This window comes from Aplidium turbinatum, chromosome 10, assembly GCF_918807975.1.
Source record: "Aplidium turbinatum chromosome 10, kaAplTurb1.1, whole genome shotgun sequence".
In the NCBI taxonomy this organism is placed as follows: Eukaryota; Metazoa; Chordata; class Ascidiacea; order Aplousobranchia; family Polyclinidae; genus Aplidium; species Aplidium turbinatum.
Window position 1 is genome coordinate 20,837,693 of NC_137481.1, and position 13,569 is coordinate 20,851,261.

General features: G+C 37.6%; 1 protein-coding gene across 2 annotated transcripts; it reads right to left on the minus strand.

The window, feature by feature from the left end:
* Window positions 1-4,292: 4,292 nt before the first annotated feature.
* Window positions 4,293-11,406, minus strand: LOC145778045 (uncharacterized). 2 transcript variants are annotated; one of them, XM_082589445.1, is made up of 5 exons: window positions 11,267-11,341; window positions 7,801-7,858; window positions 7,221-7,359; window positions 4,571-4,641; window positions 4,293-4,389 (listed from the first exon to the last, which is right to left on the minus strand). In XM_082589445.1, the coding sequence occupies exons 1-5, from the start codon at window positions 11,288-11,290 to the stop codon at window positions 4,367-4,369; spliced, it is 315 nt and encodes a 104-aa protein (XP_082445571.1). In that variant the 5' UTR covers window positions 11,291-11,341; the 3' UTR covers window positions 4,293-4,366. The 2 variants fall into 2 exon arrangements, with proteins under 2 accessions (XP_082445571.1, XP_082445572.1); XM_082589446.1 differs by lacking the exon at window positions 7,801-7,858 and having other exon boundaries at window positions 11,267-11,406.
* Window positions 11,407-13,569: the final 2,163 nt, after the last annotated feature.

Here is a 13,569-nt window from a genome sequence, read left to right on the forward strand (position 1 = left end):
AATAAAAACTTTTAAGTTCAGCGTATAATAATGTAACACTCTAAACAGAACTAGCTGTCTCATTATCTGAATAGTCTTTTACTGTTTCCTGGTACATCCCATGTTCGGTTGCTATTGCTGTAACGCTGGCACAATAACATGCTGTGTATGCAAATATATTGTGAGGTGGAACAATGAATGTAAAAATAGTTTAGCGCCAAATCTGTTATTTATGAATCTGCCACGGACAGTAATTTTAACTGAAAACTAAGTACCAAAAAGTTTATCTTTCAAGTTTGAGTTCAAAAAAATTGATTTCATTATTCGAGTTTTAGTTCAAGAATCTCGTGCTTCGATTTCAAATTCAAAGACTTTACTTTTCAACTTCAAATAAAGGATGCATGTCCGAGTGGTTAAAATTAGATTCCTTGTACGCACTCAAAAGGGTCGCCAGCTCGACACCGCTCACGAGCATGCGGTTGTGTCTTCGGCAGGACACTTAAAGGCGTGTTTGAAGGTTGACAGAGATTGGGTTCTTTGTCTTACCGTCTACTGCAACCACCGGCGTATATCTAGACAGGTTACACCAAAAAATGAGTTTTAATTTTCGAGATAAAATTCGGGGGTTTTATTCTTTGCCTTCAACAATAAAAATTTTGGTCTTTGAGTTTAGGAGTTTTATTCTTCAAGCATGAATACAAAAAGTATATTTTTCAAACTCAGAGACTTTTCTCTTCAATTTAAAATAAAGGATTTTTTTTCGAGTTTATATTTTGGAGCTCTATTCTTTGCCATCGAGTTTCAAGATTTTGTTCTTTGAGTTCAGGAGTTTTATTCAACGTGAATCTGAGAAGTATATTTTTCGAAATCGGAGATTTTAGTTTCAGAGTTCGAGTAGGCCTACAAAGATTTGATACTTCGCGTTTGCATTTCTGATTACAAAATGTTTGTTGCGTCTTAGAATGAGAACTTAATAATGAGAACTAAGAGACGAAACGCTGATAAAAAGGTAGGATTGAACAACGCTGCCCTGCATAAGTGTGACGCAGCCAAATTAGCCTGTCACAAATACAAGCGTTTTTAAATTGCATTCAAGCTATCAAAAATGTTTTGAGTTTTTCCCAAAACCACAGTATGACAATAGTAAATGAAATTATACAATGGCAACAATACAAAATTAATGTAAAAATACCAATGTTTTGTTCTCAACTTTACAAATGAATGTATTCGATCAGAGAGCAGTTGTGTTTTTACACTGGTCCTTTATGATTAAAAACGCAAATCAAGAGAAATATCTGAATCTTTAGATCACATTCAAAATCTTGTTATCGATTACTTTATTGATTTCATACGACAAGACGCTACAGCAACTCGTTCAAAACTAGTAAAAAAGCATGCAATCAATTCCTTCACATGTTGACGAGTAATCATCTTAACTAATGGCCTACTCTTATTTTTATATTGCATTGTATACATAGCCGTACGAGCCAGGGGGGCAGGGGGGGCAGCCGCCCCCCCTGTTGTTTCAAAACATCGCGAATTCGGGCAAAATCTTGAAATTATTAGGGCAAAAATTGCTATATAAAGCGCTACAAAATTGCATAAATTAAGAAAAACTATAAATTAATATCTTTTACCTATCAAACTAAGTACAGCCTCTTATTTGCACAAGAAATGTGCCGCAAAATTTTCATTTGGCACACCCATATTGATATATTGTATTGCATGGTGATCAAACTGCAGTACGAAATGCATTTAACCAACTGCATCTAACCAACTGCATCATGCCAATTTGGGCAACCACCAAAATATGTCTCTAATACTTTTGTGAAACTGCCCAAATCAAAACGCAAAATTTGCTTTATAGCTAATTTTATTAATTTTCACAAATGCATCGTGTTGATTTGGGCAACTGAAAACATGAAATTATTTGATGAAACTGATTAGTCTGTTTATGCAACTGCCCAAATTAGCGTGAGGCAGTTTCCCCAAAATGAACAAATTCATTAATTTTCCTATTTACATAACTATATCGTTTAGATTTGGGCAACAAAAAAATATGAAATTGCAGTATCTGATCATAGTCTATTTATAAAACTGCCCAAATTGGCATGATGCAGTTGCCTCGGCATCAACATTTACAAAGTCTTTAATTTTTTTCATAATATCCATAAATGCATCATCTTGATTTGGGGATCTACAAAATATGAATTTATATAAATCTGGTAAATACTTTTATAAAACAATTCGAGTGGGGAGGTCACAGTACTTTTTCAACCACAAACGAACATAGCTAAGCAACACCACAACATTTAACAAAAACATGTTATACCTGTTAAAAGTAATGTTAAGGTGTTGCTTAGCTTTGTTTGGTTACTTTTATAAAAGATTCTGCTACTATTCGGCGAGAGCCTTTTTCGGCGAGTTTCCTATTCGGCGAATTTTTGAAAATCCAACGACGCCTTCTGCAAATCCGATGATTGAATATTATTCAATATTCAGACATTGAATCAATGTAAATACGTACTGCTAGGCTAATTGGGTTCTTTGAATCCTACGTCACCGTCTGTATGCAAACTTAGAATATATCAAGCTTAGTTATTTTTGTCATTAAATTACCTAGCCTAACTATATTTTTAGAAGTAGTGCTGCCAGACCTTTTTATTTTTGTACTAAAATTCGTATCGTCAAAACTACTTGATTGAAAAAAGTTTATTTGAACAGAAGTAGTATGTCTGTGTTTTATTACATTTAATTATAATTTCTCTATTGTTATGTACTTTTTTCTGAATCTGCATGGTCCCCCTGAGCCGGTTTCCTGCAATGTTTATTTTTTGAGTCTTTTATGACATCACAGCTGAATATTTAAGTGGCGTTGTTTATTATTTGTGGTGTGTAAAACAATATTTGTTACTCCTACTTACCATGCCAAAGTGCAGAAGCATCGAGCAATGCACAAGCAAGGTATCTTCAAAGATGAATTCAGTTGTTCTATCTTGATTACTTTGGTACGAAATTCTAGCTAGCTGGTGATCAGTGGCGTAGCCAGGGGGGTGGGTAGGTATTGCAAAGAGCGAGTTTTGCCATTACCAAACATTCAAATATCTCAGCCAGGAATTAACAACAAGAAAACATAGAAAATTGTAGCTTTATTTCCGAAAAATGCCGAAGAAAACATGATCTTATCCTTTTGCTATGCCACCGCACAGTACCATTATACAGGAATATTCATAACCATATTTTTGTTGAAAATACTCTCAGAATGCACCAAATTCAAAGTAATTTTTCAAAATTTTCTGGGGGAGGTCCCCCAGACCCCCCGCTGCTGGATGTCGCCATAACCGAAACACGCCGTCAAAACCCCCCCTTTCAAAATTACTGGCTACGCCACTGCTAGTGATCTTGTTATGTTAGTTTTTCACTGTTATCATGCACCGCATACATTATATTTGGGCAATTTCTACAAAAGCGTGCACATTTGGGCAAATTTACGTTCTATGGTTTGGTCTCGTACGGCTATGATTGTATAGGTGCATGACGTTGACGTATGACAGTAGATCACACCACACGACAGCATGTCAGAAGACATGACAGTTTCCTACATTGAAGTAGCTGACGCTAGCCTTGCTATTTATTGAGCAACAAGCCTACAGTCATTTAATCACGAGTGAATTGCTTTGAAAACTAATCTTGTGACATGTAATCACCGTGGGTCACTAAGATCATTTCAAGTTTTCGAGGTGACAAATAGAGTTGTAGCAAGACTGTTAATTCGTCTGCACACGTTGATACAATGTAAAAAGGATGAGTTTGGCTAGCTAGGTTATCAAAGGTCACGTTTATGCGAATAAAAACGTCTTTGTAAATATCAACAGTAGCCTACACGAAAATTATCTTGGTGATTAACAGCCATTTGGTTGCATCCAGGGCCGGATTTAGCTGATGGAGGGCCCGGGGCACTTTTAGATCGGGGGGCCCCCGTGCAAAAAAATTCTTCGCGCCTACGGCGCGAAAAACCATCTCTACGTATACAGTAGTATCAGTCCAGTACTGCACAGCATTTTGCAGAAACTTTAAAGGCCAAAAGGAAAAAAATAGCACAAAATCACCTTTTTTTCCACATAGGGGGGCCCTTCAAAAGTCGGGGGGCCCGGGGCAACTGCCCCCTCTGCCCCCTCTGCCCCCCCTAAATCCGGGCCTGGTTGCATCAGTGATTAACAGATCCTGCTTGAAGAAAAGTCACCAAGCATATTGATAACTTTGTTTGCGGTAAACATAGAGGCAAAGTTTCATTGTCTTAGAAAATGTAACTATGCAATCCATTGTCGCCATTATGTTTTAAATTATGCCATCGCAGTGTGCATCTTGAAGCTAATAGAGTGTGGAGCTACACTGTAGTACCAACAAAACCTGCAAAAACAGCTTTGTTTATTTTTTTCAAACATGAACAGCTTTACAATTTGGTGTCTTTAAATTGCAGTCAAAATTAACGAAATTAGTATGAAAAGGAACTAGCAACTCTGCGCCTAACACTGAAAATATGATGTGCTCTTTGCGTAAAAATTAATTGCTTGTACAAAGTTTTACTTACTTGTAGGGGTATTGCTGTTGGCATGAGAAAGACTAGTGGCTGTACCAGGACTTCCGTTACTTTCACTGAAACTAATACAGTACCGTAAAGAGACCGATCGAGAGATAAACTGCATTGTCACCCATGTTGAAAAAAACTTAAATAGCCTCAGGTTTATGAAAGCAAAATCTTTCAGCTACTATGGATTGTATGGAAAATATTTGCCATTAACGCTGTCATGCGTAGGCTGATGCTCAAACGTTTCATCTGCACAATTTAGCTTACTAAAAGCGCGTTATGGTCTCAAGATGTTTTTTGCATAAACAATTACGTTAAGCTTAAAAGGCGGGGAAACCCAAATTAGCTTTTGCGAGTTTGTTGTTTCAGCGTGATGTCATTGTGTACAACATGCGTTTTAGCAAAAAAAAATCCAAATTTTGTTGCCCTTGTCTCGCTAAGGCCGCTTTTGTTTGATACCCGTTTGCGAGGTCTCGCGCGCATCCAGCCGTGACGCTGTACGCTGTGACGTCACAAGATACATATAGTCGTGGCGAAAAGTTTAAGACCAGACTTGATTTATGACGATTTTTGCATTACTTCAAAATACTGCATCAGATATTTCTTCAGTTGCATCATCTTTATGCATCATCTTATATCTGATGCAGTATTGCGTACAGCGTCACGACTATATGTATCTTGTGACGTCACAGCGTACAGCGTCACGGCTGGATGCGCGCGAGACCTCGCAAACGGGTATCAAACAAAAGCGGCCTTAGCGAGACAAGGGCAACAAAATTTGGATTTTTTTTTTTGCTAAAACGCATGTTGTAGGCTACAGTACACAATGACATCACGCTGAAACAAAAAACTCGCAAAAGTTAATTTGGGTTTAATTGAAAAAGCTGCTATAAATCGATAAGAACATAGGTTATGGCAGGCCTCAACACGTCGGTGTACAATCAAACACAAGTTCGAAGCAACCTTATTTGTCTTAAATATATCAACAATCGTAAAGTAGCCTGCAATACGACTGACGACAGAAATAGACCATAAATGTTTGGTTAAATCCTGTATTTCAGAAATGGGTTGTGTACTAGCCTACACTTGTTAGTTGTTACTATTATAAAATCAAATGAATTAGGCTAAACTGTTTTAGTAAAATATGAAAAATTTACCCGCATTATACTGTCGATACACGTTACAAATTCATGAAACCAATACTGCTAGGCCAAACAAACTAACAGATTAAGTTACTTGTCATGTCGGTATTGCTATTTTCAAAGGCGGATCCAGCAAGTCGCCTTAAGGGCAGGGTTGTAGAAATACCCATCTTTTAAATAAAATTCAGCGCGCCCGGATACGTATGGGCAAAAACGGGCTGATCGGTAAAAATAGTAATATATATAGTAAGGCTGTTCAAAACAAAAATATTTCGAAATTTTTTCATTTGTTTCGAAGCGAAATGTGTTAATTTCGTTTCGTTTAGAAATAATTTCTGAGTGAAGAATTTTATTTCATTTCATTTCGAAACCTACGCCATTTCGTTTCGATCTGCGTTCGAAACGAAATATACAAAAATTTGTAAATTTAAAAGTGCCAAAAAGTCATGCATCATACCAAAAAATCATCTTCAAAAAGTCAAAGTGTGAATTCGCACGAGGACTGTGTGAAGCAAAATACTTCGAAATATTTTGTTTCGTTTCGAATTGAAATTCCTTGTTTTAATTCTGTTTCGTCGTGGAATTATTTATCTTGATTTCGTTTCGGAACAAAAATCCTTAAAAAGGATTTCGTTTCGACTTGAAGTTTGTATAGAACAGCCCTAAAAGGGCAAAAATTGGTTTTATCACGTAAAACTATAGCTGAAAAAAAAGTGTTTGCGGAATTTGTTTATTGTTTTAAGAATAAGATTTAGGCAACATGCCTTCATGTGAAAAATAATGCTCTTTGGCAGTGAGTTGTTGCTTCTAGGCTAAATGTACCGAGAATTAAAAGTTGGTTCTAAACTAACTAGATATAACAAGAATTCAATGTTTTTTGTTTTTTTCTTTTCCAGCAATAGTTGTAACAAAACAAATGCTAGAAAACATACCAATCCCGATGAACACGCAAACTTTGCAGTATTTATTTGATGAGTTGTTGAAAACACTTTTGAAAGTTTTGAAAAAAAGATTTGTTCGTCACAGGTGTTGTCATGAAATTTTTCTGGAACAGCTTTAAACTTTTCTCAAATTGGAGCAGAATTTCTCATCTGGCAACACTAGTTTTGTAGATCTGGTCACGCTCTTTTAAAAAAACAGTTTTTTTATAACAAACCCAGCCCACTCGGGTAGCTATTTGTGTACCCGGACAGCTATCCATTACAACCTTGCTTAGGGGGGGGGGGGGTGATTTCAACATAATACCATGATGTGTAAGTCTACAGTATATTAATCCGACCTTTCAAATACACCGTGAATAAAGTTACTTTTCTGTGTTTAGGTGGGGTTGATCGTCCCCCCCCCCCCATGGGATCCGCCACTGGCCATTTTAACGATCAATATTACAAAGTATTATATTACAGACAATAAATAGTTATAAACAATAAATATTAATATTACAAACAATAACTGTTGCAAATATTATAATTAATATTAGCCTACAAACCATATGTAGCATTACGTGAATGTACCTTTTTCTGCATTTTTTGATTTTCTTCTTCAAAACTAGACCAAAAAGAATAAGAAGTATGCCTCCTCCAATTGAAAATAAGATGTAATTTGCCTCATCTTCTATCAAAGTGTTTTCTGTTGTTGTTGTTTCAAATGAGACTGCACAAACGTTATTGAGTAAACCAGTTATAATCACTTATTGACAAACTATTTTTCTACTTTAGCCACACATAGTTGTTGCGATTCAGGAAAATTTGGAATGTAACTAAAACATCCACTGACGCCATCTTGATTTTAAGAGTATTGAATGGAACAAAAGGGTTGCATAAACTTTTTACCTACTGATGTAGTCATTTTTAAATGTATTTATGACTTTTTCTTTTACGGTTTGGTACGATTTGTGTACTCCATCAATCAATTCTAAATATTAGATAAAATCAAAGTAGCTTTATGTTGACAAGAGCTCCGATGGGTCATTTTGGATTGTAGGAACGCATTCAAAGTGCTTGTATTTTCATTTTTTCACTCATATTTAAATTTGAATTTAGAACGTATGAAAGGCTTTGAAACTGAAAAACGATAAGAACAAAACTGTCCAACCCATCGACAGGATCCGCAACAAAAAGATCCAATAGCTCAGTTGGTTAGCGCGTGACCTCTGGAAAGAAGAAGTTTCAAGATTAAGCGGCGTTGGTTTGACTCTCGGGGTGTGCATTTGAGCAACGAATCCTAAAGACTGCTCTCAGTGCCGGTCTTAGAGTATTTCGGGCCCTGCGCAGAATATGCTTTGCGGACCCCAATGACAAATGATCCAATTGAGTAGCGTAGCTGAGTATTTTGAAAGGGAAGGGGAGGAGGGGTTTGACGGCCGGCGGGCGAAGCCTGACGGTGTGTTCGCCGAAAGCGGTACTTAGCGGAAGAGGTCTGGGGGGGCTCCCCCAAAAAATTTTGAAAAATTATTTTGAATTTGGTGCATTCTGAGAGCATGTTCAACAAAAATTTGGATATGAATATTGAAAATGACAAAATTACTTCATTTTCTGAGTAAATTGCTGGCCCCCTAATTTGCAGGCCCTGTGCGATCGCACGGTTTGCACACCCCAAAGACCGGCACTGCTGCTCTCCATTCAGTGGCATCTAATGGATGGAATAATTTCCCTGCAACAAGATCCCAACGATTGGAAAACTTCATTGTTTCAATCTCGGTGACCGGGCGCGATTATTTTTTTACCACAAACTTTGTGTTACTTCGCATAGAGTTTGTGTTAATACAATGTGAATGCCAACATTTTTCGTTGGCGTGTTTGGTTGAGTGGTTTCATCTTTTGCCTTATGTTTGTGAGGACAACGGTTCGATGCCTATCGAAGTCAATTTTTTTTCCTTTAAATTAATTTTTGCGGTGGACAAAAGCTTTTCAAAAAAAGTAGGGCGAGGGTTAATTCTTAGGGTTAAGGTTAATTCTTAATCAATTCGGAAAATCTTACTGTTAGAATGACCAGAATCAATTTCTTTTTTCAACTTGATTAAACTTGACTAGACTAGGTGTGTCTCCAAGCTACGTTATCTTTCCAGTTCAATGTTTAGATTTGGACCTGGAGGGCGAAAATCGGCTGCTGACTTTGAAAACCGCGCGAAAAAAATGAATCGGTAAAAACAGTTACCCGCGCCTCGCGGTAACCAGTAATGACTAGGCTACACTTACAGAAATATGCAAATGAGACAAAAAGTTCGTGGGAAAAAATTTGCGACCCGGCCTGCGTCAGTGATTCAACGCCTCTACAAGTATGTGAAACTGCCAAGATTATGCTCTGCAAGAAGCTTTCCCAGTCCGAGGATAAATATTCAATCAATCAAAATCTAAATATTGAATTGGAACCCAGTTTGCACCAAGCTTGCATCAATCTACTTGTTGTCTTAATTTAAGCAGGGCTGTGGAATCGGAGTGTTTAAAGTCGTTGGCACAAGGCAGACCAACTCAGGCTTTTTTTCAACATTGTTTCTTGTTCTCTTTATCTTTACCAGAAAATAAAAGTGTTTGTTCTTGTAAGTTTTTGTAAAAGTTACCCTTGCAATTTCGATCACAACTTCAGAGAAATTATATTTCAAAAAAATCAAAAAAAAGGACAAAAATTAAAGAAATCTGGCAACCCTCAAATATCTGACAACACTGAAGCCAGAATAGGGATCGGCCAGTTTCAGTTATAAACCAAAGAGTTGGAGTCGTATATTCTTAACCTGACTCCACAGCCCTAGTCTAAAGTCACGAACAGCTAGTCAAATCCTTGAGTTTCTGTAAACAAGAAATCAGTGACTTAATCGTATACAAAAAATATTGACGCCTTCGGCATAAACGCAAACGTTCAAAAAACCATACGCCGTATGCGTCAACGTAACTTGTAAAAAAGTTGGCGGCGTCAGCGTCAGCGCATACGCTAGTGTAAACTTATTTTGTTTGCTAGGTGCCAAACATTCACACGGTATAAACCACTCGAAACAAACAAGTTTTATTTTGAATTTCCTTGAAGAAACACAAGCATCTGAAAGTGTTCATCTGACATTTTTCTTCGTTTTGGTTTCAATACATCTTTGCCCAAGGGTCACCAACTGGCGGCCCCCGGGCCGCATGCGGCCCGCCACGCTGTTATGTGCGGCCGCGGAAGGTATCAGCGTACAAGTATATCCAAAAATACATTTCTTGAGGAGTTAAAGAGCATGAAGGCAAAAAATACTTTCCGGGAAGCATATTTTCGCTTTGCATACGATTCCACCGACCGACTAATCAGATTGTACTTCTTGCCTAGGTGGGGGTCGCTTAAAGTTATTCCAATGCGATGTCCAGCCACACTGTTCCAGTGGTTCATTAAAACGTCTGTTTTCGAATTTCTAAATTGTCTGTGAGTATAGGGTTGCTTATTTTAAGTTGGTAAATGTCATGTAAATACTATTGTGGGTTTCACCGTTATTGTGTTTCATGAGCAGTGTTCCGTTTATGTAAGTTTTTGTTGGAAAAATAGGTCAGTGTGCCAACTCAATTTATAATAAATTGGCAGAATATTATATTTAAATTTAAAGACTTTTTCTGGTTGTATTATGAAAATATTTAGCTTAGTACTGCAAAATGTTGTTAATCAACAATTCTTGCCATCCTGATAAGCACCGCAAGTGACAGTTGTCTAATAATCAAAGAAAGGCGGTTTTATAGACTCTCACGAAAAGGATGAAAAACCAATTCATTGCTTTTTTAGAGGGAACACTGTTCATGAGTTACGATAGAAACGTTTTTTCGGTGATTTCCACAAGCATTTGTTTCATGGTGCCTGGTTTCTTTCTCCCTGTTATTGGAGCCTATTTTTCACGGATATGTTTGCAGGTCACTATTGTTGCCTGTATTGCGATGTGTCAAACATTTCCTTGTTTACTGAAACTGTTAATGGCAAGATATCTTTTGTGAAGCGAAGTGACGACACTACTTTTGCTTGGCGATGATCATTCTGATGAAACCGCTCGCCTCGCTACAAGTGTGCAAAACAAGTGGCCTCGTTTATTAGGCATTGTTAAAGAAGTCAGAAGTGTTGTAAAGGGATTTGGCTCGGCAGTAGCGTTGTTTGTAAACATGGCAGTAACATGTAACTCTGAATACTTGGTACGAAATGCGTTCTTTTCTAGCATAAGAGTAAAACTACCTAAAATTTTATTAGCGCGGCCCGCCACAGCTCTCCTTAGTGCTAAAGTAGCCCGCATGCAAAAAAGGTTGGTGACCCCTGCAGACTTTGCCCATTGAAAACATCCTTTCAACTTATCCAAAATTTGGAAAATTTGATGAAAAAAATGCAAACAACAGCTAAGACATTAAAAAGGATACGTTGACGCTATAGCCTACGCTAAAAAAACGCGAAAACTTTATGGCGTAGCCTCAAGCGACAACTACCCAAAAAAATGTGGCCGTAAGCGTTAGCGTAAACAAAAAGTCTACGCCACAAGTCTACGGCGTAGAATTTGCGGCGTATACGTACATCTCTGCAAGAAATGCCAAATTCGAATGCTCATGCAGCGAGTATAGCTTACTTTGTGAAATTTGTGTAGTCGCATTGGAAGTCATCAAAGGAAATATCCGGCGTAAGCCTGGTGGTGAAAAAGTTTCTATTGTGATTCTTGGTTAAGCTTGCGTTGTATTCGGTGGCTCAATTCCAATTTTTGCGAACAGCTGATGGATGTTTAGGTATAGTAGGCCTACTTTCAAAAATACCTACTCTACTCAGTCTGTAACAATAACCAATTATAAAAACTACTATCATTCACACTTGAACCTGCTTATGAATAATGATCAAAAGATTACGACAATGCGTAGCCAATAGCAGGTTATTTCATATTAGTGCATGCATGTGCAATTGTGCATGATACCAAAGCAGCGCAATCAGCTTTAAATATGGCACGGTCGCAATAACTTAAAAAGCATTCATGTCACAGGTCGTGTTCTTTCGTGTGGGACAGGATTGTTCAGAATTCAGGGCAGGTTATGGAGAGCCAAGTGAGTGTAACTTCGTCCAGTACTGCTATGCCATGTATTCCATTTAGCGCCTTGCAAAATGGGGCATTCAAAAACGACATGGTCAGCTAATAGGTTGTTAGGTTACGTATTATAGGTTATCTGCTTTCCCAAATCAATTTTGTTTTATCCAACTGCTGATAAAAAGGCATGAGGGAAAGATGTTGCTGTCGGGTTCGGCATTCAGCGTCTTAGTAAAGTTTAACTTACTTCAGCTGCAAGTGAGCTGGAAACTCACCAGGATCCAAACAAAAAGGTGAAGTTAATAGTCGGGTTCAACTGCGGTAAAATCCTGAAAGCATTCTGAATCGTTAACATTGACATAAAAAGGGTAAAAGCTTATTGAGCTATTATGACCTAAATGTCTTCTTCGCAGATTTTTGCGAACCAACCCAGCAAACTGTTCACTTGAACCGGTTGACTGTATCGAATCATTAGCAGGCTACAAGCCTTGTTACTCAACGCAACTAACTGTTTACCAGCCTCACTTTTTAATCATAAATCAATTTCGCTATCACAGCATCCTCAGTATGATCATGTCAAGAGCCTTGATATGTATGATCATACTATTACTAACTTCCGTACTGAGGATGCTGTGATAGCGAAATCGATTTATGATTAAAAAATGAGTTTACTCCGTGGTAACATCTGAGTTCGCTAACGAGTGATACCAGGACTGCTCACTGCTGCATATTTTTTTGTCCCAATCAATTCTGTCCCAACAGCGACATCCCGCAAAGCTGGAAAACGAAAAATAAGCTTAAATATAATCTTATGATCAAATTGCCTTCCCACTTGTACAGGCTATTTTGGTAAACTAATCACCTCATTGCCTAACTTATTCCAAATAAAACTCAAAACTTGTTATAAGTTGGGTAAATTCAATAAAAATTGTAACAAACACTAAAAAAGTTAGAACTCTACTAGCACTTGATTTTCGTGTTCTAAGACTATAGCATAAAATAGTGAAAAGGTCATTAGCGGCCAAACCTTGATCTGATTGTTAAACCAAACAAGAGATTTCATTTCCAAGTCAGTGTAAAAGAAACTCGAAAACTGGATTTGATTTTATTCTGTCTGAAAGTAGGCTAAGCCTGTTGTAAAGCTGTCGTTCAGTTAAAAAGTTGTAAAAACACATCGTGGCTGAAGAAAGAAAATGCGATGTGCATGAGTATGGTCATGGCTGACGCCTGGCTAACATGTTGCAAAGTACAACTCGACCTATTTATCAAACGATATTTCATTTCAATAGGAAAGCTACAAGAATCTAGAAGGAAACGAATAAGAATAATAATTAGTTTTTATTTTGCGTCCATTTCGACAACATAGACCTACAGTAAACTGCGATTACAGAAGCAATTACAGAACAAAGAACTGGAAGCATCAAAAGGACGCCTAGTCAATGTGTCAGCTGATTCCATTATTCTGGCATGTAATTCAATGTTTTGAAGAGACACAACCGCGTGCTCTGGAGCGTTGTCGAACCACCGTCCTTTCGAATGTCGTGCAGACGTTTTCACCACTCTGCCCCTCAGCAGACATCGAGAAGATACAGGTAGTGATGAGAAAAATATTATAAATCTATAGAGTACATGTGTTACTTCAAAGTACTTCTTTAGTCAAAATACTGAGGTTTAAGTTTGGGCTTACTGGAGGGAGAGAGAAAAGCTTCTATTCGTTTGTTGTGACAACGGTGCATACAATTTTTAAAATCGGTTCGCACCGCTTGCAATATTGCTGTAAACTTTCATGGCTGATTCAGAAACTTTCGTCTCCATCTACATCTTGCAGAAGATAAAGTGGAACATGAGTGGAAGTAATA